Genomic DNA, 27,292 nt, shown 5'->3' with positions numbered 1-27,292 from the left:
ATTATTGGTTGTTGTGGGTTTTCCGGGCTGTATTGCCGTGGTCTTGGCATTGTAGTTCCTGATGTTTCACCAGCAGCTGTGGCTGGCATCTTCAGAGGTGTAGCACCAAAAGTCTTTTGGTGCTACACCTCTGAAGATGCCAGCTACAGCTGCTGGAGAAACGTCAGGAACTACAATGCCAAGATCACGGCAGTACAGCCCGGAAAACCCACAACAGCCATCGTTCTCCAGCCGTGAAAGCCTTCGACAATATGTTATTATTATCCCCACAACAAAACACCTTGTGAGGTGGGTGGGGCTGAGAGTGCTCTGCAAGAACTGTAACTAACCCAAGGTCACCCAGCTGGTTTCAAGTGGAGGAGTGAAGAATCAAACCTGGTTCTCCAGATTATAGTCCTGCATTCTTAACCACTACACCAAACTGGCTCTCATAACAAATAACAAAATGTAGCAAAGTTTATTTCATTTTTAAATTTACTTGTATTTATATTCTATCATACTACGAAGTACTTAGGGTAGCATTATTAGATTTGTATAATTAAATTAATTTAATTTGTTTCAACTTTTTCTTTTCCTAGTTTCCGACGGCTTTTGAATTCAATGAGCAATTTTTGATTACTATTCTGGATCACTTGTACAGCTGCCGCTTTGGTACATTCTTCTATAACTGTGATTCTGTAAGAGAAAGAGAGGTAAGTATGATATGGTATGACATGAAAGTTACATGTCTTTAATCAGTATATCTAATTCTCACCATGGCAAAATCTGTGGATACTTAATTCTGGAGACTGGATACAAGAACAGACAAGAGGGATCTTTCCACAAATCTGAGAGAAGCCCCAGGTTTGCAGAAAAAACTGAAATCTAAAATAAAAAATACATGGGCGGGGCGGGGGGACATTTACACCTCTTCAAATAATAGAAGCAGTGCTTGTAGCTTTAAGAAATGAATGCTCTCTGTGTTGACTGCTAAGTAACCACAACAGTATTGCCACCTTGCCAGCCTTAGTTCCTTTCAGTAAAAGGCAGGGGGAGGGCCCTTTTGGCCTTTGAGGGGGGACTCATCAAGGCCAGATCTGGCAGCAATTACTGGACAAGTCGCTACCATGCAACTTGCATAATTCACTAGGCCAAGCTGTTTGCTGTTGTTCAGCAGCAGCCACCCTATAAAGGCCAGTGTGGTCGTGTAGCCGTTAGAGTTTTGGACTAGGTTTTGGGAGACCCAGGTTTGAATCGGCACTCTGCAATGGAAGCTCACTAAGTGACCTTGGGTCAGTCACACATTCTAAGCTTACCTTGCCTCACAGGGTGATTGTGAGGATAAAGTGGAGGAGAGGAGAATGATGTAAGCTCCTTTGGTCCCTCATTGTGGAGAAATGTGGGATAACAAATACAAGTGAAAATGCAGGGCAGATAAAAGATTGGTTGGTGGGTAGGTGGGAAGGAGAAACTAAAACAAGGAAAGGTAAGGATATGGGGACTGCCAAGAGAAAGAAAAGAAGAAATAATGGAGGGGTGGTGGGGGAAATTGGGTGCCCCTGATGTCCCCACTGCACAACTGGCTCTGGCCCTGCAGCCAGCAGTGTACAGAGATTTCCCGGGGAAAGGCTTGCCAGGGGGAGGGAAGGAGGGAAAACTGAAGTCAGCGGGACAGATGAAGGTGTAGGTTGGCTGGGAAGGTGAGAAGGAAGCCAGAAAAGGGGAGAGGATTAATGGAGGAGAGGAGATCCCACCCACCCTGCCCAAGTCCTTGGGAATCTTGCTCTTCTACTACAGACCAATGTGGCCACCCACCTGAAACTATAAAAGTAAACAATCTGCAGAGGTGTAATTTGGTAGCAGAGTTTGGGGAAATAAGTGATAATGGAATACTTGATAAAATTAGTTTGCTACTTGCGTGCAACTTACGTTTTATTTATTTATTTACTATATACCCTGCCTTTATCACCAGTGGGGACCTATGAGGCACCCAATATATGCAATCGCTACAGTGTGTGAATTGGGTGATGTGCGGATTTTCCATGTGTGGACCAGGTTTATGTGTATGGAGGCAGAACACTTATGGAAAATCCCTGCACTGCCCAGTTGACGCAGTACAGTGATTGTATGTGTTGGGTGCATGGTAGGGATTGTGCATTCCTGATGTGCATGTTGGAAGGCTTCTAGTTTGCATGAATATAACATTTGCACAAGCCTTGAAGTGTAAAGGCCAGCAAGACAAACTGTAATATTGTATGTAAAAATTTGAAATTAAGACTGATGCTTTTATTTACTTTGCAGAAGCTGAGTGAGAAAACAGTGTCTCTGTGGTCACTAGTCAACAGCACAAAATCAAAGTATACCAATCCCTTTTATACTAAAGAATTGAATCGTGCCCTTTATCCAGTTGCTAGCATGCGCCACTTGGAACTCTGGGTCAATTATTACATTCGGTGGAATCCGAGGATTAGACAGCAAGTAAGAAACTTTAAAAAGGGGGAGGGCAAATATTTTTTGTTTGGAACTTTATAGAGCTGTGAATTGTTTCTTTTATGGTATAACCAATGACAAATTTACACAGGTAAAAGCAACTTTCAAAATTAAAAAACAACAGGCCAGTATAAAAATAACAGCTGGAATAACATTTAGAATTCCATAAATATTATCATTGGCTAGCTTTATAATTCAGCAGTATATTTATTTTATATGTTTATACATCTCCTTTCTGTCTCTGTGTTCAAAGCTGTTTTTGATTCAAAATAATATCTACAGTAGGATATTATTATTTATTACATTTCTAACCCGTCCTTCCCGCAAGCGGGCTCAGGGCGACGTACGGCAGTTATAAAAATATAATACAAATATTAAAAACAATTCATAAAACAACAGTTCATCATAGGCTTTATACAAAAGGAAAAGGGAATACAAAGAGAAGAGGAAAACAAAGAAATATAGGCACTTAATTTATGCCCGTTGCTAGTGGCCTGTTGGAATGGCTGCTGATGGGAATTGTTCTGTGAGGGAAAGGGACAGATAGTAGCTGATTCTAGATATGCCAGTGGAGAGAAGACCCTTTCTCTCTCCTATTTGCTCTGATGCAGCCAGGAGGAATGGCTGATGATAAAGGAAGCTGTCTTATGCTGAATCTCTATACAAAAACCTACTTGAAAATGTGTCAAATATCAGAACATTTATAATAAGGACTATTAGTCGAAATGATACAAAATGCATAAAAAACCTGGCATTGGTTCTAAGCAACCTGGTGTGGATCCTAAGCCTTGCTTCTGCATGCCCTGTGGGGGCTGACCTCTGCCATGGAGGATGTTCCTTTAGCACTGGGGGCTTCTGCTTATGCAAGACCAGCATCTTTCAATGAGCCAGAAAGCACCCAGTGCCAGAATACAGTGCTGCTTAATGGAGTGCCAACAGAAGCAAAGCTTAGGTTCAAAATCCATTTTGTAAGAAGCTAATAATGTTTTAAAAGATAAAAATCCTATTGAATTTATTAGATGGAATATCTACATTATTAAAAAGTAAATAGTGCATCATAATTTAAAACAGGGTATAAGCTTTCAGGAGTCAGGCTGCCATCATCAGATACAGAGCGGTATGTAAGCTAAGATAGACTCAAGGACAAAGAGAGTTTGACTTTTGAAAGCATATACCCTGGAAATTTTGTTGGTCTTTAAGGTGCTACTGGGATGAAATTTTGCTCTGCTACTGCAGACCAACACAGCTACCCGCCTGAAACTAAAATTAAAAACTGTCCTTCAAAAAAGCTTTAGTTCTTCTAGTGACCTTCTGATGGGAGGGAGTCCCCTAGATGCCAGGCTGTCATCAGAAAGACCCTACTACAGCAGAACCTTTGCATTGGGAATAAGAGTACGTTTGGTTTAAGTCAACCTACATAGTCCTGTCCCAGGTAATCTTACCTGTCCCAGGTAACAGGTCTTATTTGGACCTGTTAGGCAAGAGAGTACTGACTTCAGATATACATTGAATCATAGGGTTGGAAGGGACCTTTAGAGTCATCTAGTCCAACCCCCTGCATAATGCAGGAAATTCACAGTTACTGCCCCCCGCACACACCCAGTGACTCTTACTGCATGCCCAGAAGATGGCAAAAAATTGTCAGGATCTCTAGCCAAACTGGCCTGGGGAAAATTGCTTCCTGACCCCAAAGTGGTGATTGGCGTTACCCTGGACATGTAAGAAGAGGCCGTGAAAACTAAGCACTGATGTAACCCTTCCTGCTCTACTTCTCATGATCTGCCTAGGTTCACAGGATTAGCATTGCTATCAGATGGCCATCTAGCCTCTGCTTAAAAACTTACAAAGAAGGAGAGCCTACTACCTCCCAAGGAAACTTGTTCCACTGAGGGACTGCTCTAACGGTCAGGAAGATCTTCCTAATGTCTAGCTGAAAACTCTTTTGATTTAATTCAACCCATTGGTTCTGGTCCAACCTTCTGGGGCAGCGGATCTACTTCAGATTTTTTAAAAACAGAGTTGCAGGGTCCATCAGTCAGATCTGGTCACAAAATGTTAGCTGGAAGGCAGAGCCCAGCAGGACAGAGTTTAGAAACCCTAAGTATTCTGTTCATCAGGGTACAGTACATCTACTGCCATGTTCTTACAAATTTCCTGCCAATAATCAGTGCCATACTCACAATATTGGGTTACCACAGATCAACCTAACGTAGTCTAAACTGCAACTGTGTCACAAGTAGACATGGGCACAAATTGAAATACGAATAGATTTTTGTGACGAATCGGGTCGATTTGTGTTTCACGAAAAGACGTTTTGTGGGGCCGTGGTTTTCACGAAATTCATGACTTTGGCCTGATTCGTTTGATTCGTGAACGATTCGTTATGCCAGACAGGCTGGCATCAATCCATTGATTCCCTATGCAACATAAGCCCAGAATGTCAGCAGACCTTTTGTTGCCATTGGAAACCCCAATATTAGCCCACTGACAGGGTTTTGGAGAAACATCCAGCTCATCCACATCCCAAACTCTTGGGACTGTCTGTGCTTGCCGTCCACCCCTCACTATGTCTTCCCAGCCCAACGCCATACCGCAGCCGGTAATCTGTCATCCACCTCCTGACCCAGCAAGTCCTGGTCCCCGTTTCAGTGAAGCAGTCTTGCAGCACTTGCCACCCTTCCCGTTGACCGCCTTCTGGTCAACATTTTGCAATTTGGCCCAACTGGGAGGGTGGAAGAAAGCCTGCTGAAGTCTTCCTGTGAGTTTGGCATCTCTGGGTATGGAGGGACCTGTTGAAGTGCTCCAGGTTCTGACGAATCACAAAACTAATGAATCGTATCGCGAAACAGGTCAATTTCATGAAAGTTCGTGTTTCATGATTTGTGGAATGTGACGAAACGCGAAACTCTTGTTTCGTTTTTTCCTGTTTCGTGCCCATCTCTAGTCACAAGCAGGAAGCAAGAGCTAAAAGTAATTACAGAGCAGGTAACTCAAAACAGGTAAGATCTGCTGCAGGCTACAATGAAGCCATGTTTGTAACACACACCCAAACAGCAAGTGGGCCATTTACAGTTGCTTTCTTTGATCTGCTCTGCCCTATATAGCCAGGAAAGCTCCTCCTCCTTGCCTGGTTTGTATGTATGGACTCTGTATGCAAAGGGAACACATGAAAAGGGAAAAGAGGAGCTGGAACAATTAAATCAGAAATGGCTGTTGGTTCACCATGGTCCTGTCAACTATAATTATTGTTCTGCTTGCCCATTCCACAAGGTGTCATTGTCTTTTGCGACTTTTAATGAAGTGGATTGGAGCCAGTCAAGTGGATGTGTTTACTCTAAGTCTGGGATAACCAGGAAATTGCTTTTTGGATAATTTTCCATTAATGAATATACATAATATTTAATTTAAAAGTACAGTGCCCTTTGCAAATTAAGATTCCAGTCAGATTAAAGAGATGCTGCTGCTTCAAACATGGGGTAAAACCAGATACATCCAGTGTTGTGCCTGCATTAAGATTTGGAGATGCCATTGCTGTAATTTAAAGAATGAGTTTAAGTCTTATGTTAAACAGCCGAATGGTTATGTAGTCTCGATGAACACAAGAGATATTTCTCAGAGGACTTATCCACTGACTGAGGGAGTCTATCTTAGCTTACATACTGCTCTGTATTTTGTAAGTAATAAATCTGGTGTCCAGTGCAATCATGTATGTGAGTGAGATCTGTGGCTGAGAACCAGGGACCTTACTCAAGTGTGTAAGTCTATGAGCAGGCTATTAGAGAGGCTTTGGATATTATACTGATGCAAGGAAAGCATATGTATGTTCTGTCAGTACATGTTTGCAGGAGGAAGGTGCTTCTCTTTTCATGGAAAGATGAGTGAACTGTTCCCCCATCTGGTGTTTGCATCTTCCTCTACAGGGAGATGTATAACCCACATCTTCAATTTTAAGCAGAAAAGGGGAGGGGGGGGGCGCTATGTGTTACATGACCATCAGTTTTCCCTACTGTGGATGAACATCTGAAGCCAGACACGGGCAAACTTGTGTCATAGAAATGTCCTTAGGATCAAGAGCTTCAGCCCTATAGTTTAAACATCAGCCACACCTTTTTTTGCTTCTCCACTGAGCCTTCTGGTTTCCTTGAGGTTGCTCTGGGAGCACTCCACTTTCCTGTTGATTAGCTGTTTTAAACGCTGATCTACTGAGCAGAAAAATATGGTACACACTTGGTGCTGCTGCTTATCCTTGAGATTTGAAAGAACAGCTGGGAGTGAAAAGAGAAGAGAGGGTCTGTTTGACAAACAGTCTTTATCAGTGAGCCACTAGAAAGGAGCAGCAGTCTCAAGACAGTGCTTTCCTGTAGCTGCTCCAATATTATTTACAGTGCTCTGAGGGCTGGAAGAAAGCCAGATAAGCGTTTTGTACATCTTTCCGAGTTGCGGCCACTGTAAATCTTGTATGTTTATTTAGAAGATCTTTGTGTGGATAAACAAGTATATTTTTGAAAAGTGAAAGTACAAATTAATTTACTGGGAAAATTAAGTCAAGTTTTATTTGTTTTAGCCACAAGCCATTGCAAACAGACCCAACCATAAATCAAAAACGGGAAGCTAAACATTTTACAGCTGATGGCATACTGGGACTCCCCAGTTGTAGCTATGACAAGGATGAATTGTTTGCCTGGTTGCTTTGGCTTGGTGGTGAGCTGGTCCAAAAAATGGGGATAGAGAAGAGGCATGCTGAGTTCATGTCTGCCTTTTAGGATACTCGGGCACAAAAGATACTAGCAAAATGGGAAGCTTTTGGAAATGGTCTCACACTTTTGGGATCTATATCACTGGAAGACTATTTGCTCTGTGGGTATATATTTATAGAGCTCATGTTGTTTCTCAGGGGAAAGGATTTCTCAATATATAGTGTCACAAGTGTAAATGTTCCCCCCCCCCAAATAGGTAATGTCCAAGACTAGTGCAAAGCCTTGATCAACAGATGTAATCTTTAAAATACTGAGGGTGTATACATTATTAGGCTGGTTTTGAAATGAAGTATATGTTTGACCAAATGACTGATTTGTGTGATTTTGAAATCAAGACCAGAGGTTTGATGTTTCAGTTCTGCTTATTCTAGTTTGTGGAAGGTTTGGACCATTGTTTATATGTTTGAGATGGGATGTAGTAAAAATAGTAACGTAGCTGTTAACATAAAAGTACCTTTGAAGAGAGGTTTCAGTATGTGTCGTTTACTGAGATTTCTTCGGAAGAAATTTTCTCCCCAAATTACGTTTCTGCATACATGGACTTGCAGATACACTTTTTAAGTTAATGAACATCAGATATAAAATCTTGGTATATGGTCATCAATACTTGTTTTTCAAAAACAACCTTTGCACTTTGTCTAGCAGCAGAATCCTGTGGAACAGCGTTACATGGAGCTGCTGGCATTGCGTGATGATTACATGAGACGGCTAGAAGAACTGCAAATAACAAACAATCCCAAAATTTCCAGTTCATCTTCCTCGTCCTCATCCTCACAGATGATGTCCCACGTGCAAACTCACTTTTGAGGGAGAATGGTTGGCTTTTCTTCTTGGAAATTTGTCATCATAAGTGGTGCTTATTCTGCTGTAATGGACAAGAGAAAACAGTGATGCCTTATGTATAGCTTCTTCCTGAAATCTTTGTCCTTATAAGAGAGGGTTTGGACACAAGTGGATTTATGTGCCTTTCAAAATCTATGGCCTGGAAACATTGTTATCCAACTAGCAGTTAGAATATTTTTTAAGCTGGGTTTGCGCCCCCCCCCCACAGAATCCAAATCTATTTAGCTAAATGGTTTTCATTAATAAGTTTCACCATCTTAGAGGAGCATGAATTCATTTTGCTCTCAAGGCTCTTTCCTGAACAGACTTAAAATGCATATTTGATTTCATATATTGAGTGAAGTGCCATCAGTACTGTCAGGGGCTTTGCACAACTGCTTGCATGCATCTTTGGAGTTTCATCTTCTTAGTGAAGTTTGGAGAAGAAAGTGAACTGCAAAGTTGCCTTGTGTTGTCAGAAAACATACTTCTGAGAAGCAATTACTGTGTGAATTATAGTTTCTTACACACAAAATTGTTGCAATAGTGGCAATAATCTATCATAACTGAAATTTCCTAAAAATGTGTGCCTATTCAGAGCAGCAGCCTTATTTCCAAAGTAGATTAACATTTGAGATGAGACATAGTGGTCTCTGTGTATGTGTGTGCAACCTCTTTCCTTAATGGAGTAGACTTTTATGAAGTATATTAAATCTATTTACAGAAAATAGCAAGCGCAATGAAAGAGAAATTTTGTATATCTTCAGTTTGCTGTTTTCATGCAAGTCTCCTGTTAAATTTTATAATTTGTTCTTTTCAGGAATTTTTTAAAGTATATTATAAGCACTTGTGAAGCCAGCACAAACCTTGCAACTTGATATTTTAATTCATATTTTGCTTAGGATTTAAAATTTTAAGTGGTATTTGGTCCATTCAGAACATCTTGAAGCATAGGATTTGCAAAGGACTGTTCGTAGCTAATGTGATTTATTTTTTAAAGAATTTTGACTCCTTGAGGGTGTTTGCCATTTGTAAATTATTGTACATGTAACTTACAAAATACAAGGTGGAAAGGATATTATAGGATAATGTGTAAATTAAATCTAAATGTATGAAATATATAGCTTTTTTGTAAAGTGTAAATATTTTGGGTTTGAAGTTTAAAGTCAGTCCATAAAATGCTATAAATTTCTTAATTTTAGAGGACATTGGAATATTTTAGAAATAGTATTTTTTCATTGCAAGAAAAATGGAGCACATTAATACAGTAAATAGTATATTAAGAAATTTGCACTACCTTCTTCAGGAATAGACTGAAGCAGTTACTAGTAACAAGTTCAGCCTGCTAATGCATGATTTTATTTCCACTTGGTTTTTGTCCTCTAAATTTCACTCGTGACTCTTACCTCTTCTGTATCTCACTGCACATATATGGTTTGTTCTTAAGGGAGACAAATCTGAAATATTAAATATGTAACTTGAATTACAAGGAAGCTCACATTTATCCCATCAGCTGGTTTTAAATGGCAGAGTCTAACTCTGCAGCTGAGAAACTATGCAGACCCTCATATAATTGCCTTTTGTTTGCTTGCAATTTTAAATATGCTATTTGTCATCATTCACAACCCTAAAGTATTCTGCTTGTTATATATCCATGGGAAGTGTGTGTGCGTTTTCTTTTCATTCTGTCTCATATAGACAAATCAATACTTTGTTTTTACTAAGTAAAACACTACATGTTCAACTGTGGGGTGTGTGCGCATGCATGTGGAGAAATATCGTAAAACCAATTAAATTCATTTGCCTTCTTATCAGCAGTATGATATTGGTTTGTGTTGCCACCATTACAGAGGATGCTGCATTTTCATTTTTGTAGAGTTAATATGATTTGGGAAAGTGTAACTTGATGAGAGTACACTTATATATTTTTTTAAATACCTGCTTTAAGTCATATGAAATAAAAAAACCCACTCCTTCTTTATGCCTTTCTGGGTAGCTATAAGCTTAATTAAACCTTTCTGCTGTGTTTACCACTAGTTGAAAATTGCTGTTACACAATGCCGGCTCTATTGAGTTGTCGCCTCAGCTTTAGAAGCAGCTACTTTGCTAGCAAACAGCATTGTGTCACCAGAATGTTTATGGGCTCTAGTCTTGGAAGCTGAAACGGAATCTGCGGGCTGTCAGTTCTGTTATCAGCTCATTCAGGCCTGTGCAGCTATTACAAGGGGAATAGGATATAAAGTGATTGGAGTGGCCATGCTTTTGAAGGCGAAAGTCACACTTCTGCTTCTCATATGGTAAACAGTACCTCTGGCTGTCAATTAAGTACCCACATGGCTTTCAGCATCTACATTTCTTCCCTGCATGTAAAGGAAGATGTTTGAAAGGTAAGCATGTTGTGAGCAATGCCAGTGAGGTGTATTCACTTCTACCTGAGTTGGAGAGCAAGATCTGGGGTCAATAGCTCCTTAAAGACCAATCAGATTTCAAGTATGAGCTTTCAAGAGTTAGAGCTCCCTTGGTCAGATATCAGTTGTCTCTCTCTCCACTAGATGCCATGCTTTCAAGGGAGGGTGTGCTCCAGGTGGGCGTTGGGCATCCTGTCTCTTCCATGTCAAATTGTGCAGAGCAGGGAGAAGCTGGTGTTCCCTTTGCTCATCATTACCTACAGTCAGAATGTAAGGCTGACCACCTCCAGGTGGCTGCAGATCTCCCGGAATTACAACGGCTTTCCGGGCTACAGCGAACAGTTCCCCTGGAGGAAATGGATTAAATCGCATTATCCTCCACCGAGGTCCCTCCCCAACCCCCCCAGGCGCCAGCTCCTAAATCTCCAGACATTTTCCGCTCTGGAGGTGGCAACCAGAGGAGGAAAGAAAGGCTTCCAATGCCTCAGGTAGGCCACGATACACTGCTACTGCCTATGGATGTTCCATCCTGGCCCACAGCCAGGACGCCGACTTCTCCGACCCCCTGAGACCCCGAACAGCGAGAGGTGGGAAATTTGGAGAGCGCCCGCCTGCCGGCCGGCCGCCGCTTCCCCCCTGGCGGTGAGTCCGGCGCTGGGCCCGGCCCGCCTTTTCCCCTCAGCGGCGCCGCCACCGCGGAGGCCTCTGGGTAAGCCATCCGCGCGCTGCTCTCGCCGCCAGGTGACAGTTGGTTGCCCGGCTGTGGCCGCCTCCGCAGGAGCCAGGCCGGGAAGAGGGGAGCGGCGCGCGCGCTCCCTCTCGCTCTCGCGGCGCCCCAAACATGGAGGGCAGGGCGGCTGCGGCAGCCGGGCCGGGGCAAGCGGCCGCGGAGGGAGCAGGAGGACCCGGACCGGGCCGGAGACCCGCTCGCTTGGCGTCAGGGACAGCGGGGCCGGCAGCCGGCGCGGCGGTTGGGGGGGCGTCGAGCGCCGCCGGGTCTCGGCAGCCCAGCGTGGAGACCTTGGACAGGTGAGGAGAAAGCGAGGCGGAAGGAGGTGGACCCTCCCCAGAAAACGGTGCGTCCTTTTCCCGTCAAGAAATCGGGCGCGGGGGTGCGTGGGCGGGACAGCCTTCCCCTCTCCCCTTTGAGATTACGAGAGGCGGTGGAGGGAGGAATGCCTCTGCGAGGGGCCGCGGGAGGGGGAACCGTGTCTTGGGCTCCCGGCGCTGGGGGGCTGGCAGGGGGGGGGGGGCGGTAGAACGCTGCAGTCCGCCTGGCTGAAGAGGAACAGCGTGGGAGAGCCCCCCGAGTAGACCCTCTCTCCCCTCGGCTTCCCCGCTTCGGCTTCCAGGACTGAGAATGAGAGAGACAAACACACACACACGCACACAGAGAAAGAAACTTTTATATGCAAATATAAACACAGAGATTATGTGCTCCCACATACACAGATGCACGTGCACTGACTGTACGTATGCAGATAGTTTCAAGCGGGTAGCTGTGTAGAAGAGCAGGATTCGAGTCCACCTTAGAGACCAACCAGATTTCCAGGGTGTGAGCTTTATGAAAAGGGAGTTTTGACTCTAAAGCTCATACCCTGGAAATCTAATTAGTTTCTAAGGTGCAGCTGGACTCGAATCTTGCTGTTACGTGTATGCAGATACATACAAACATGCATTAAAAAAATTCCTCCATAATAATCTTTAAAGTGTCATGAGACTCTCTTGTTTTGGTTGCAGCACGCCAACATGGCTCCCCCTTTGGAACATACAGTTATAAGTACTGTATGTATACAGAGAGATGATATATACATACATTGATCTACACACATATACACATAAACAAGGATGAATAGATTACATGCACACACATAGAGAGAGATGGTATATTCATACATTGGATTACATATGCAGATACACAGGCACAAGTATACATAGATTTACATGCACACATAGACAAGTTATAGATACATGCAGGTTTTGTATCTTTTGTATCACTTTTGTATATTTTGTATCATGTCTAAAGCAAATACATTGAAGGAGTTGGATGCCACTTGCCGTGAAACTTGTTGAGTGACCTCTGGCAGTGTAACCTACCTCACAGGGTTGTTACGGGGATCCGGCCCAATGCCAATACTACCAACCCATGCAGTTGTAACAAAAAATACCAAGGAATCCCAGTACCAACCATGCTCCAGTTAACATTTAACTAAACAATGTATAGAACATACAGAACTGAGGAGGGTGGTGGAAAGGAAGAGCTGGAGCCAACTGACACTGGCTGAACAGCCAGCCCCTTAACATATTCCCCCGAGGCATACCAGAGGGACACCTTCACTCTCCATGGGTGCTTGCAGGGACCCACCCCCAGCATGGCCAGCCTCCATGAACCATTCTGGTTCACAGGGGCCCCTGGGAAATGCCATGGTGCCAGTGAAGATGGTGGCTCAATTGTACCGTACATGGGCCTGCAGACTGGGGCCCCAGGTATGTCCAGGACCAGGGCTTCTCATTTCACCTCCCAGAGTCTGGTATTCTTCTCAGTTTCTGATGCCAAACTTCTCTAGCTGTTTCAGGAAATAGCTTTCATGTTTTTTCCTGAGTGTCTGGATATTCCAGAATAGCCTCTCCAAGACTGAAGAATGCTCCATAGCCCACCCAGTTTAAAGCTTTGGATTCAGTAGCCCTAACAGCCATCTCTTTCTATAATTTGTTTTTCCTGCCACCCCATGCATATTTCCAGTGAAACAGAACTTGAACTACTGTGGACCTTCTCTTTTTACTATCTAACTTTCCACTGATGGAAAGAGAAGAGTGGGGTTTCCTTTGACCACCAAAACAAAGCTGTGCTGGGGATCATGGAACCTGCATGAATAAAGGCCATGTGGGACAGGGGTTTCAGTAAAGAATGAATTTGGTGTGATTGAATGAAAAAGCTGTCTGGATCCGATCTATTATCCTGTTAATTTACCAGTATTGGACTTTTCATAACTTAACAATTGTTTTCCTTTTCCTCCACATGGTAGAAAAATAACAATTGGTTTATATGATTTTTAAAAAATTAAAGATTGCTGTATTCTCTGAACCTCTTGTTTCCAAGTCTCTCGTGAAATATTTATCTGACCCTACCAGATGAATTCACCTGTTAGGTACCCCTTCCCCATCTCATTCTACCCAGTCATGAGCACACTTGCTTTGAAGCAGTTAATATTCATTTCAGTGGCATTTTTTCCAAGTATTAATGCAGAAATAGTACAGGCTTATGCCACAGTCCTGAAGGTATGCATAGGGAGGACCTTTTTAGCTGAAATCAGTAGGACTTATTCCCAAGGAGTCCTAAAGTGCAGCTGGGTTAATCTGATGAGAAACAATTGATACTACTTTGAGCCCCTTTCATTTGGGAAAACCAGTATATAAATTTTGTCATACATAAAATTAATAGACAGTAGAAGTATGCACTTGAATCCTAAGTCTTAATTCTGTTTGTGCCCCCTTTGTCTGTGCTTTACAGCACCTTCCTCTGGTACTAGGTACCTTTCAGCTTATTGGTAGATGCTGGTCTGGCATGAGCAGCACCTCCTAGCACTGAGTAACATGATCCTCACTGCAGAACAATCCCCACAGCACAAGCAGAAGCAAGGCTTTTTATCCAAACCAAGATACCTGATTTCTTATTTATTTTACTGTATTTGATTTGTATCCAATTCTTCCTCAAAGGTGTTCTAGGTTGCATACATGGTAAGGCTACTGGGTCCAGGTAAAAGCTTGCTAATCAGCATTTGTTCTCTAATCAGTCTCTAATTACAATTAAGATTAATTCCTTAAACATCTCTCAACAGCATTTGAGTTTTTGTTTATTAGTTCTGCTGGCATAATTGAGATGATCTTCTGAACTGTGAAAAATAACACTGCAGATCTGCACCCCTCCCCTTTGTGCCCTAAGTCTCTTCTTCATTAATTTGGGTTGCAGTAACAGTAGTTTGCCATGAATCAGGCAAACTTTAATTAACACTAATTGGAAACCATGGTTTGAAGTATGTTTCAGCATACGGTTTTGAGATTTGTTTTGCAAGCTATAGTTTGCAGTATTCAGATGTTGTAGCATGTTGTGGTAGGAGGGAATATATGCATGAAATTGGAGGAGAAACTAGTACTCTGACCAACAGTATGTTCTGATAGTCTGGATTGTGCTTTAGCATGTAAAGGAAATGTCTGTAAGGTGGGAATTTTCAGCTACATAACTGACAATGTTCTGTTCTTGCAGCCCCACAGGATCCCATGTTGAATGGTGTAAGCAACTTATTGCTGCTACAATTTCTAGTCAGATTTCAGGTTCTATGCCCACAGACAGTATATCCAGAGAGTACCGGGTAAGTCTTCTTATTTGTTCATTTAATATAGGCATTAATGGCCACATAGTTCCCTTGCTCAAACCAAGATACGAAAAGATAACATTTTATATTTGAACATGTTACATCAATATCTACCAATATATATTATTTTGTGTGCCCTTCATCAAATAGACCTGCACTTAATTTGGGTCTTTAAATGTGATAGATTCCAAGAAAAGAGTTCATCTTTTCCTTGTTTACTGTTGTGAGTGTAGGTAATTTTCCACCTGTGTTTGAAGATGAATCTATGGAGGCATGCTTGATCATGGTCTCTTTAAAATTCTCATCAGAGTGTTTGTTTATATAGATGCAGTCAACATGTGCTCAGAAAAAAAACCTCTCCTATAATGTGTGGCAGCAAAATGCCTATTGATCAAGGTTGTAGGCTTTGGTGAAGTATTGGCGGATTTGCCATTACAGCTGTTTGCTTTACTGTACCTTTAGAATTCAAGTTGTTAGGTCATGGAATTGCTCGTGCTTGGGAGGTCAGATATAATCTTCAAGAGCAGTGTGGCTTTATTTTAACCAGAGGAGGCACTTTTACCTGACCAAACTATTTCAGAAGCACTCCCTTCCCTCCCAGAATTATGTTGATGGTAGGTATTTCTGTCCTAAGTATAGCAAGACTCCATGTGGGTATATAGGTAATATGTTGCCTGCGTTTTAAAATGCAATAACCATTTTTAACTCTATGTCACCTCTCAAGCAATGAAAAATAAAGGTTCATATTTCCCGTGCTACTTTCTTTGTATCCATGGCACTGTGGGCCATTTTAGGGTTGCATGTAAGGAAGTACAAGATCTTTCTTCACTAGCATAACCTCTTTGAGTTTATTGATGAGGTAAGCAGAGATCACCTTTTTTTTTCTCTCTGCCAGGACAACCATTTGCACCTGCAGGTATGTCTGGTGGAACCCAGCAGGAATACTGTATTGCTTGTACTTGTGCCCTGGGGTTCCTTACATCATGACATTAACCTGTTATCTTAGTCCTGCTCTCTTGGAGCTTATCATCTTCTTTTGGATCTCTCTTGCCACAAGTATGGATATATAACATGCACTGCAAGTTCAAATGGTCGTTTATTAGGGTGGCTTGAACAAGAGGCTTGTTCCTTTGATTTAAAATATGGCAAAAATTAAGCTTTGATTTGTGGTGAAATACTTGGTAAATATTAGAAAAGTATCATGATTAAAAATTACATCTGTAATAATTGAATTTCCACCAAATTACATTGCGATCCAGAATTAGCTGAGCTGAGGCCCTGTCAGTGGAACTGATGCGGGTAATTTCAGAGTATCTTATGTATGTTGAATCAGGTGGCTGTTGTTTACCCAGTTTGTAAATTATCTGAATGTTACAGTTTCTTATGATCTGCAACAACTCTGTGTGCAGAAGCAATCAAAATAGTTGCACGTTGTTGTCAAAGTCCAAACCCTTGTTTTCACTACTGCTGATTTTCCCCCCCTCTTAAACATTCTGATAAATAGTAGCAAAGTTATACTTACATCATAAGCTGACAAAGTAATTCATCCATAGTTCTCTTCAGTCTCTTGATTGACTGCCCACTAATGAATTAATCGGGGAATCAGAAGAATGTTGAAAGTATGAAAGAACTTCTGGAAACTTAGGGGCTGTTGTTCCACTCCACTTTAATGTTGGGAAATATGGTCATGTAAGCAGTAACATGCTTATTAAAATGATTCTAGAACATGGGGTGGTCAAGCACCAGGTGGTGGGTGGTACTGCCCAACTTCAGATTTGAATACGTGATTTGTTGGATAATATCTGTATTTTAACTAACAGGTATACAGGAGGCCTACTATAAGGGTAAGACTGAATGTGGCTATTGGCAAACTAGCCTCTTACCTGTTTGTGGTTTTGTGCTGTGTTGAGAAATCAGTGTGCCTCAGTGTTCTTCTCTACTTCATTAATGGTTGCTTTAAATGAGTTGGGTCATCTTGCTATGCAGTGCAACAGCTTGTTTGCCATAGAAATGTTTTATGTACATTACAACATTTTCATGCGCGATAAATGCCAGTGTGTGAAAGAGCAGTATATTTAAGTTATGTTAGAAATGTATGGTACTAACTTAAGTTTTATTACATTAATTCTGACAAAATGGGCCCTCTCAACTGATGCTTACATGCTTTCAGACTACAGAGTGCTGTATTAGCAGCTTTAATGCATTCTGTGTGCTAAAGATATTGGAAGGAGAAGCCTAAGAAAAAATAAGTTTTAGTCTGTCTGCATAAATAAGATTTCAGTTCATGCTTTTGCTTATGCACATATTACCGTAATTGCTTAGAAACTTAGTGCAAAAATAAAATCTGGAATCCAAATTAGATACCACTGAAATGACCTATATCTCTGTTCTTGGTTTGTTAAAATGTGTCTTCCAGCATTCATTCTGGTTGTAAAAGCTATGCACAGTATTTGTTGCCTTCAGTTTCAAATCGGCAAAGATTGTGGAAAGATGGATGTCTTCAAAAAACTGGTTCCAAGGACAACTGGGTACATGCATTTTCTCCATGCTAAAAATTTACTCCCATTCCCAATATACTAAGACTGATCTTAGAAGAAAAATGCAAATGGTCATTGACCTAGTTGCCTGTGTTAAGAAAAAATCATCTCTAAGCAGCCAGGCAGGGAAGTTGTAAATTGCAGATGTAACACCACTTGCAAGGCTATGTATAAGTTTCTGGAATGTGATGGTTGTGGTGATGATGATGTTGATGACAACACTGAGTATTTGTATAGCACTTTGAAATGTTCAGAGCAGTTCTTGTTGGAATCTTTACAAGAGCCTTGTTTTATTGTCCCCATATTACAGATTGGGGTGGGGTCTTGAGGCTAAGAGACCAAAGACCACATAAGTAAATTTATGGCAGATGTGATATTTAACTTATAGTTCATAGCTCAGTCTTTGGGCTGCTCTGCTTTTCCCACTGAAGTTACAATTTTGTCCTCTTGTTTGATAGTATTCTGTCTACTCCACAAGGCAAGCCTATTCCTCTTGCCTCCTCTCCTTTCTTTCTTTGGGAAAAGCACACCATGTTGCAATGCTTCCAAAGGTCTGTGGAACTCTGGATGGTAAAGAGAGACATCTAATACAGAACTAGCTTGCCTCCAGCCACTGTGTAGTCCTATCAAAATGAAAAGTGGAAATCTAGTCCTCAGTTAAAATGTTTCACAAAAGAGGAAAACTAGTTATGACCTGTTTTGCTGCCTTTTTACTAAGGACCCTATCTATTTAATAATGGTGATGCACAAAGCATTCTACATTTGCAGGTCTCAAAATGGGCAAGATCAAAAGGCTTTCCAGTACACACAAGGGTTATTTTGTGATCCATCACTGGAAAGCATTGATTATCATGGATCTTCCCTATTTTCCTCTGACCTGAGCCATCAGCCATTACTGACTCTGGGAAGGTTGATTCCCAGGCGTGACGGCCCCCTATGTACTAGTAGACATGTAGATCATGAAGCTGCTGGGGGAAGGGGGTGAAATTGCCCTTTCTAACTCTTCTGTCAGAGGAGCCATTCTGAAAATAGAGCAATTTGTCCCCTACTCCCTCTCTGCTTGAATTGCCTTCCAATCTGCTTTACTTCACATTAATCCTGTGGTCCTGGGACTTTTTCAGTGTCAGATACGGCTCCTTAGGAGGAGGGGAAAGTGTGGAAGATCCAAAGTCCTTGCTCCGGATCCAGCCCATGATTTAGGACAGAGTCCTTTTACAGTTTGCACTGCTACAGCCTTTTCTTCCTCACCTCTGCATCTGATTCCTCAAAAGTGTCATTTTCTTTCTCTTTTGGGACTTTCTTATCTAAGAATACAATGCAAATGCATCTATTCTTTTGAGCTGCATTCCTGACATGTAGATGATTTGTTTTAAATATCCACTCCTTGTGAAAGTGAAAAAAGCGAGAAAATATGTAATCTGAAAGTTTGGTGATTGGCTTTTTTAGGTCAGCTGACTACTACTTCGTTGTGTAATATAAATTACTGAAAAAACTGTATGCAGCTTTTACACAGTCTCACTCAACAAGCTGGCCTCATAAGAAGCCACCTTCACTGGTCTGAATTATGTTGCGTTTCCACATTGACTGCAAGTCAGGGTCATTTGCCAGTTGGCCAGAAGTACCATAGTTTAGAGGTGCATTATAGCTTCATGCTAAGTGTCTGGCCTTGGTGTGGCTTCATCAAGAACAATAGGTGCATACTGTCTTTCAGAGAATCCCTGGGTTGAAATAGAATGGTAAGAATCTATGACAATCTTTCTGGATTTGTATAAGTCCTTTTGAGACCATCAGTTATCTGGGATGGTGGAAGAAGTGCTGTGGAGAAAATACAAAGTACACAAATAGGCTCTGCAAAAAGGAGGATCCCCAGTTGTGTGGAGATGCCCACACACCTGTATTTTGTACATACAAAGGGTCTTTCATGACAGCCTGCTGTATAGGTTGTGGCCTACTGCCACAATTTCACTCTCTTCTCTCCCACTCTCTCCCGTGCATTCACTGTATACACATGGTCTGGAAAAGGATGCCCAAAGAAAATTGTGCCTATGACAAAAGCTTTGCAATGAGCTTTCTTTTTTCAGCCTGAGCAATGTGCAGTGTTGTTTGTTCCATTAAAAGTTCCTCCCCTTCTGCATCTGTGATCTGGCACTCACCTTGGATGAAGACCACCTGGTGTGGAAGCTGTTAACCAGCTGACTTCGTCCACTGGATGTAGCAAAAGTACCCCCTCTTGGGTTCCAGTGAGCATTCACTTTGTTGCCGATTCTTCAGAGGGATTCTTCGTAAATGAAGATGGAAATTGGATGAGCTTATAGAAATTAACTCTTTGAATATTGTGGCAAACGCATTCCTGGTGATCCAGCTGATGCTTTCAGAAAAATATTTCAAACCGCAAAAGAATCATAATAAGAGAAATGGCTTACAACTTGATCCTGTTTTGCTGATATAAGCATAATGTCAGGATTTGTGATACTGTGTTAGTGGGCAGGTATTTAGATAAGACTATTAAACTATACAGTAGTACTTTAAATTGTCTGAATCCTTACAGTGGGGATGGAAACTGTTTAACTGTTTTATCCAAGGAATTGCATGATTTTCTTTCCCCTCTCTTTCTTTCTTTCTCTCTCTGCTACCATAGTGTGCTATAACCAGTTTCTTCTGTTATTTCAAGCATGTGGGCTACAATTGGTCTTTGCTGTTTTAAAGTTGCTTGCTTAATAAAGACAGTACATACTTCTTTGGTATCTACTCTAGAAAGGATTGGGAGTCATGTGTTCCAGTTCATTTCAATTTTTTTTTAAAAAAACTGGATCTTACAGGTGCAGAATGAATGCTTGATGTACTTTATATATGCGGGGTGCAAAAAGTACATTGATGTTAAAGTATCTACTGTCGCTATTTAAAAATAAAGAAAAAATTCTGTCCTTTCACCTATTATATGCATGTTTTTTCCCTGTTGCTTCTGCTTGCCCACTGCTGCATCACACTATTCAGGAGATTCAGGATGGACACAATGGCTATCCTTCTGACGCAGAAGTTGATCAGGTGGCAAGTCTTACTTACCTTTTGTTTCATAACTATATAGTGTGTTACTGTGTTAGTGGAGATGTGAAAACCCTTTTTGTTCGGTTCTTAAGATGCTTTTTAAGAAGCATCTTAGAAATGTTTTTCATTGCTTTCAGAAATATAATCCCCCCCAGGCTTTTTGGATTCAGGATTTATGACAATCACAGTCAATTATCCATTAAAGCTAATGGGTAGTTTAAAACCATGTTTTCTAGTATTGTGCATTAAGGCATATTTCAAATGTGTACGGAGGAAATCATGGACATTGATAAATTGTCATTCCTTGGCTTCTTTGGAAAATATGCACTGAAAATTCTAACAATAATCTTGCCCCTTCTAATGGTGTGAGAACGTCAGTTTTCTGAATCTCATTTGTACACACCCATGTCAGATGGATACAAGTTGTACTCTGGCAAACATTCCTTCCTCATATGTAGCACATGTTTGAAGATACCAGCATATCCCAAGGCATCTTCTCCAGTCTATCCCAGGCAGCACACACTGTCCTCCCTCCATATAGGTTACTCACAGCAGGAGTATAAGTACAGGGAAAAATACTGTGTCATTGCCTGACAGGAATCAATATGGAGCATACACTGCTCATATTGGACTACATTACTGTTACTGCCCTACAGGTAAGGGATGGTGTGAACACTGCAGCAGTGCAATTGTTCCCAGCACAATAACCAGCTGGCTACTTGTGGCCACTGCCTCTATTTAGCATCTGCACTGCAGTGTACAGCCTACCCTTACTTCCTGCCCTCTTACTTAGAATTCAACAAGATCAGCTTCATAGTGTGGACTTCTGATTCTCTCACAGGTGGCTTACCTGGGTTTTCCACCTGTGTAAACAAAGCAAGAGAGTAGGTGGTCACAATTTTTAATGCTTCTAATATCAACCTATTTGTATGACAACTGTTTCTATGTACACAAACTGTAACTTCCATAAATTAAAGGAAATTCTCCCGATTCAAACATATAGAACAAAATCCAAACAATTACTCTTGGCATAACCAGTGGGATTTTTACCATTTTACCCCAGATTAACAAGGGGTATGCATGTACTTTAAAAAGACTCTCAGAGCCCTCTTGGGCACATGGATCACAGACTTGACGTTTGAATAGTGAAAAGATGATATATAATGCACTACAGGTTGAAGAACTCTGTTTATAAAATATCAGTAGTGTTGAATAAGAAAAGTTTAATTAGCTACCATTTAACCAGCTAATGGGCTGCTTAACATATTAAAATATTATAGTACCAATATTGGTGATATTTGAAGATACTTCACTGTGTAAATTCAAAAAAATCATGTGTAGTTTTGAAAATAATCTTAAATTGTTTGAGTCAAATGATGCACATAGATTTACAATAAAGCTTGTGGAATTGAATACTACTTAGTGGGGTGGGGGTGTCATTAAAATCCCATTAGTCTTCATTTTAAATATGCAGTTAATGACTCAGTAATTTAATTGCATCACTTAACATACGATAAGTAGTATAAATCATAGTATGTCGGATGTAGTATTAGTAATTTCACATCTAAGTGATAAATAGGTGATATTGTTTAAGAAATCAAGGGAATTCTGCAGACTCTTACAAGGAAACATTGTATAGCTATACATCCCATCAAAATCAGTTGGCTATAAAGGAAAGTAACTATGAAAAAAATTGCAGTATTAATCCTTGTTTTAAACCAAATTGCACCACAAGTTGTGGTGGGCATCTGTGTTAATTTTGAAAGAAACTGGTTGTTTACTCATGCTGGAATGTAAAATGTTGCAAATTTTATACCAAAACTGAGAGGTATTCAGTTCTCCCAAACATCAGCATAGCCTGACAAACATCAGCATAGCCTGATTTAGTAAAAGGCCACAGTGGTGGGAGTAGGTTGGAGCTGTACATGTCTTTCATAACTATTGATTTGGACTGTTTAAAAATTTGAGACCCAAATGAGAGGCACAATGTCATTTACAGAAAATAAAATGGAGGAACCTAAATGTGCAAGCGACATGTCTTTAATAAATGCTCCGTAGTTATCTAATGCATTTCAAACCTGTATGATTCTTCATCAGGACAGCTAGATCAGAGAAGGCCAACATCTGGGGCCGTTTTATTTTCCAGGCAGTTATCTGATGGCAGGAACTATATTTTCCCTTTTTGAATGATGCTCTTGTGGGTAATTATACTCCATAATAAAATTAGCACAGTCTAGCAGGAAGAACTTCATGGCTGTGGGATCAATGGATTGCCATAGAATTTATATACAAATATATACATTTACATATACGTATCAGAGATATGTAATTTACATATCAGAGATGTAAAGTTAAAGATGTGGAACGTCTGTGTTTCATGCAATTTGAAAATCTTTTCCTTGAATGAAACTTTGGTCAAATGCTATCCTTTTTAAAGAACCAACCAGAATTGATCAGAATAGTTCGAACTCTCCAAGAACTCTTTATTAGGGTGGATGTTTTTTTTAAAAAAGTGTCAGAGGAACATTTGTTTCAAGCCGTGATCTTGAAACTGTTAGGCTGTTCATGCTGCAGAATCATGCAGACTTAGAGCCAACTCATGTTATAATATCCAGGGATGGATTTTGCTTTGGACCAACATGGCTACTTGGAACTTCTTGGGCCAGTTGTTTTGCCATACCTTGATTAATATTTGTAGATCTGCCAGGAGCTAGATGATATTGCATGGGGGCAGGGAGTCAGTCTCCAGTAATTCCTGTTCTAGATTAAGAGATAAACCTTTCTTTTCCTCTTACACCTAACTAAATGCTTTACTTCTCTTCTGAGAGTGATGAGAAGCACATCTCTCCGATAATAGTACCTGGAGTTTCCCGATGAAGAATACTTGAAATGAATTAGATAACTGAAAGTCTTTTACATTGGTAGGAACTTCCCTAACCGTAGCATATTTCCATCTGAATGTAATCAGATGAGTGTCATGGCAACAGTTTTTCTTCAGCTTTGTATAACAGTCCAGACATGAATAGTGTGCTGTTAGTATCTGACTAGAGTATGAGGTATCTATACAGGTGGATTACTAACACTGTGGAGGTAAATCCTGCCCCTCTTCTACTCATTTTTATTATGTGCTTAAGTGAAGAAATGACATTATTTTCCTAATAATGTGGCAGTATGTCTATTAGAACCTTCTTGAAAATTTGTTTTAAGAACTAGTCACAAAATCTCTGAAACAAAAACATCACTGAGTGGCTAAAAATTCCAAAACAAACTTTCTTCCTGATCAGACATTCTTGGAAAATGAAACACTTTAACATGCTCTGCGAGACGAATGTGAAGGTTCCTTGCTATTCAAATTTGCAGAATATTTGCTTGCTTTTTGTATGTGCTATATATAAAACTGGAATATTGATTGAATCTTTGTGTAAATGCTTTGCTACTAATACATGTTTTATGTGTCTGTGAGGTTATACAGTAAATACATAATTAGAAGCAACCCAGTGCTCTGTAATCTCTGCTGCTTCTTAGAGTCTTTGCCAAGTGTATGCTTAACCACAGTGAAGAGGTCAGGGCAGGCTGCAAGATCACACACTCCTTGCCTCTCCCTTCCACTTTAACTGTGGTTTTGTTGGCAGCAATGTTAACTGGGTCCGTGCTTTAAAGCACGGTTTAATGCTTAACCAGGATTCCAAGCTGCTTTCAAACCCCAGTTCGCCTTAACTGCCATTGCTGATGAAGTACCTTAAGTTTTGTTAAAACAGGAAGGAGAAATAGGTTCCCAAGCAGCCAGGATACACACTTGCGTGGTTTATTCCTGATCTCTTAGCTGTGATTAAGTGTGCAGTGACCCATGGTGTTACACATCATGCTTTAAAGAGGGGGGAAAGGTTGTAATTTGTTTGCCTCCTGTAACTTACTAGCAAAAGCACCTTCTTTTAATTGTGTATTGAAGCTGTGCAGATGGAATGTGAGATTTACCTCTAGTTTTGGCTTTCTGCCAGGCACTGAGGGATGGAAACAAACTTGCCCAGATGGAAGAGGCTCCACTTTTTCCTGGAGAATCAATCAAAGCTATTGGTAAGTGAATTATTGAGTGGCTGAGATGGCATTGTTATTTGTGATTGTACATAAAATGAAAATTATTTATTTGGTTTTATATATTTTTAGAAGTTTTACATTCAGTTATCAGATTTTATTTTGGATCCTTAATCCTTTATACTCGAGTGGGCCATTGGAGATACTGAGCACAAGAGGCAAGCAGATCTGAGAAGAATTTTAATTACAAATTAGGGCAGAAGTCAGTGAGGCATGATATTGACTTGTGCTCTGTATAATCCTTAGATGCTTATGTTGTCTGGGCAGCTGTACGTATGTTCTCCTCCATTGCTTGCTTTCAGTAAGATAATATTCAGAGCATCTTTGAATACAATGTTAGCAATAAAGATTGGATGGCCATGTACAGCGTCCATTAAAGGGTGAGTAAGTATGTGTTAGGATGGTTAAGGTGGGCAGGCAGCCTCTTACACAGATAAGTTGAAACTTGGAGGTTCTGCTCACGTAAGCATGCAAACACAGGTTATTAGAAAATAAGTTTTGTGGCGTTGTGGCTCAGCATTTGAGTTTTAAGCTAGGAAGACCTCAGCATTTCACTTCTGTTGCAAACTCGAGCCATGATCTTGGCAAACTATTTCTCAGCCTTCAACTGTAGTACAGCAGTGACAGTATTTATCTTTCTCAAATATTTATACCTCATGCTCTCAGCTAGACTAGCTGTGAAGGCAGCTTTCAGTTAATTAAAGCAATAAAACATATTGATATTCAATGACAATTAAAAATACCAGCAGCAACAGTAGATAAGCAGCTGCACTGAAATTTCTAAAAAGACCAAACATTTAAAAGAATCTGTAGCAGCAGAAATCAAAATCTGCATCATTATAATATTGTTGCCAATGCAGGAAGCATATTAAACAATTAGGAGGAGGGGAGGAGTCAGTGCAAGGTATTGGGAGAAGGAAAGGAGTATTTTTTCCCACATCAGAAACTTCATAAACATGATGCCAAGGAGATGATTGTGGGAAATCACAGCACAGTAAAAAAGGCCTTCTTGCTGATAGGGAAATTTCTTTAATAGTACTCTGCTGCCAATTATAATTTTCCCTTCTACCACTTACCCAAATGTAATCCAAGACACCAACCACAGTGATGGAGAGAAATATGAGTTTTACTGTTACACAAAACTCCGGTGCATGAGGTTCCTGGGGCCTGATGCATACTCAGCTGCCTTATCCTTACGCCTAAATACTTTAATGCTAATTGTTTACAGACCAAAACAAATCAAAAGATCAAAATGGTTATTACAAACAGTTCACTTAGACTTCATCTTACCGAGAATGATGGCACCATTACTTTGAGTGGCAAGATACAATCAAAATACTTAATACAAATAAGAATCCTTTCTGACTCCTTGTGGTAAGGCCAGAACATAAAAAATTTGCAATGTGAAGTGTCCAAGGCTGAATGTGGAACCCTTATTCTAGATAAAAATTTCTTGTAATTATATATTTCCAAAGTTGTGTAGTGGCATACAAACCCACAGCATAGCGATAATAACAACAAGAGACATAGAATGTGCTGTTTAGGTGTTTTTACACGCCAGGCAAAGTTTCTTGCTCGCAGAACTAAAATGGTATGGGTCTTTATTAAAAATTCCCTAACAGTTGCTCTGTAGCATTTCTCAGCAAATGGGAGCATGCTTGTCAACAGCAAAGGGATAACTAAGAGTATAAGTGTGGTATATTTTAACCATTGAAATCGCTGTGTAAATCCGAGTGTGTACTATTATTTAAGCAGTACAGGAAATCTGTACATATCTTGTCCTACTGTATGTGGAATATTTCTGGCTAGATTCAAGAAATTTATAAATTGCTGCTGTGTGTCACCTTGTATTTCCTTAAGTGTGTTTTAGTGATGCAAAACGGTTAATTCATCCCTGTATTGCAGTCTTAGTGAGACTAGTTTGAGGCTGATGATTTTTAACAATATCTGGTTCAGTGCCCAGTGAAAACTGCTGTTTATGAGCACTAAGTCTTAAAGAATATATTATGTCTGTATCCTACTTCTCTGACAAGAACTTGTTTACTGCAATTAAAATTCAAAACACATTTCTAGTGGCATGTGCTGAATCTAAATGAAAATACTACAACAGCCATACCTTCAGGCTGACAAACTGAAAGGCAGGGTGCACAGGGGAATGGGGTGGGTGGGTAGGGATGGAGTGGAGGAGAAAGATTAAGAGGGGAAGAACAGATTGAACAGATTGAGGAGTTGGTCTGAGGCCCAAACATCTTGTTGGGGTCAGGCTGAACTTCCCTTGCCCAGCCATCCCCAGTTGTTCTTGGTCCTTTGGCAGATAACAATAAACGTGCTTATAAATGGTGTTAATACCTTGTACTGTCAAAGCCACTAATTGCCGTACTACTGAAGAAGCAGGCTTTGTATGAGGAGGCGCTCACAAAGCTGAGGTTGCTGTGTGGTCATCCTTTACAAAAACGTGGTTGTCTGTTAATTGTCACAGATGATCAGCTGATGCTTCCTTGATGGGAACTACGGGCTGGAGATATTCCCCTGAGTGGGTAAGGGCAAGGGCCTTGCAGATAAATCATGGAATCTGAGAATAGTGCTTTGCAGGGGTGGGGGGTGATTGCTGTTGGCAGTTTCTGAATTTTGAGACGGGATGAGAAAGCTGTGAGCTTAGCTGGACAGGAAGCAGTCTGAGAGGCTGTAGATGTACACTGTTGCTCTGTATGATTTCTGATGTGGCATGCACTGTTTTCCACTTGTTTCCAGAATCTGCAGTTATCGCTACTTTTAAGTAAAACAAGTTA

The 27,292-nt window shown here is 40.8% G+C and overlaps 2 protein-coding genes across 9 annotated transcripts in view; both read left to right on the top strand.

Moving 5' to 3' along the window:
- MTM1 (myotubularin 1) overlaps positions 1–10,025 on the top strand; it is a 51,556-nt gene extending 41,531 nt beyond the window's left edge. For 2 of the 3 annotated variants that reach the window (XM_054996735.1, XM_054996734.1), the window contains exons 13-15: positions 579–692; positions 2,281–2,457; positions 7,869–10,025. In XM_054996735.1, the coding sequence (XP_054852710.1) occupies positions 579–692; positions 2,281–2,457; positions 7,869–8,033 (456 nt within the window). In that variant the 3' untranslated portion in view covers positions 8,034–10,025. The remainder of the gene's footprint in view (positions 1–578; positions 693–2,280; positions 2,458–7,868) is intronic. The other variant, XM_054996736.1, reaches the window with a different exon arrangement.
- A 1,169-nt stretch (positions 10,026–11,194) lies between these two features.
- MTMR1 (myotubularin related protein 1) overlaps positions 11,195–27,292 on the top strand; it is a 61,122-nt gene continuing 45,024 nt past the window's right edge. For 3 of the 6 annotated variants that reach the window (XM_054996991.1, XM_054996992.1, XM_054996990.1), the window contains exons 1-5: positions 11,195–11,485; positions 14,721–14,826; positions 16,650–16,673; positions 20,361–20,411; positions 24,410–24,485. In XM_054996991.1, coding sequence (XP_054852966.1) covers positions 11,298–11,485; positions 14,721–14,826; positions 16,650–16,673; positions 20,361–20,411; positions 24,410–24,485 — 445 coding nt within the window. In that variant the 5' untranslated portion in view covers positions 11,195–11,297. The remainder of the gene's footprint in view (positions 11,486–14,720; positions 14,827–16,649; positions 16,674–20,360; positions 20,412–24,409; positions 24,486–27,292) is intronic. The other 3 variants (XM_054996993.1, XM_054996994.1, XM_054996996.1) reach the window with 3 other exon arrangements.

The sequence above is a fragment of the Eublepharis macularius genome, chromosome 13 (genome assembly GCF_028583425.1).
Source record: "Eublepharis macularius isolate TG4126 chromosome 13, MPM_Emac_v1.0, whole genome shotgun sequence".
Lineage (NCBI taxonomy): Eukaryota > Metazoa > Chordata > Lepidosauria > Squamata > Eublepharidae > Eublepharis > Eublepharis macularius.
This window is presented reverse-complemented; position numbering and strand designations above follow the sequence as displayed.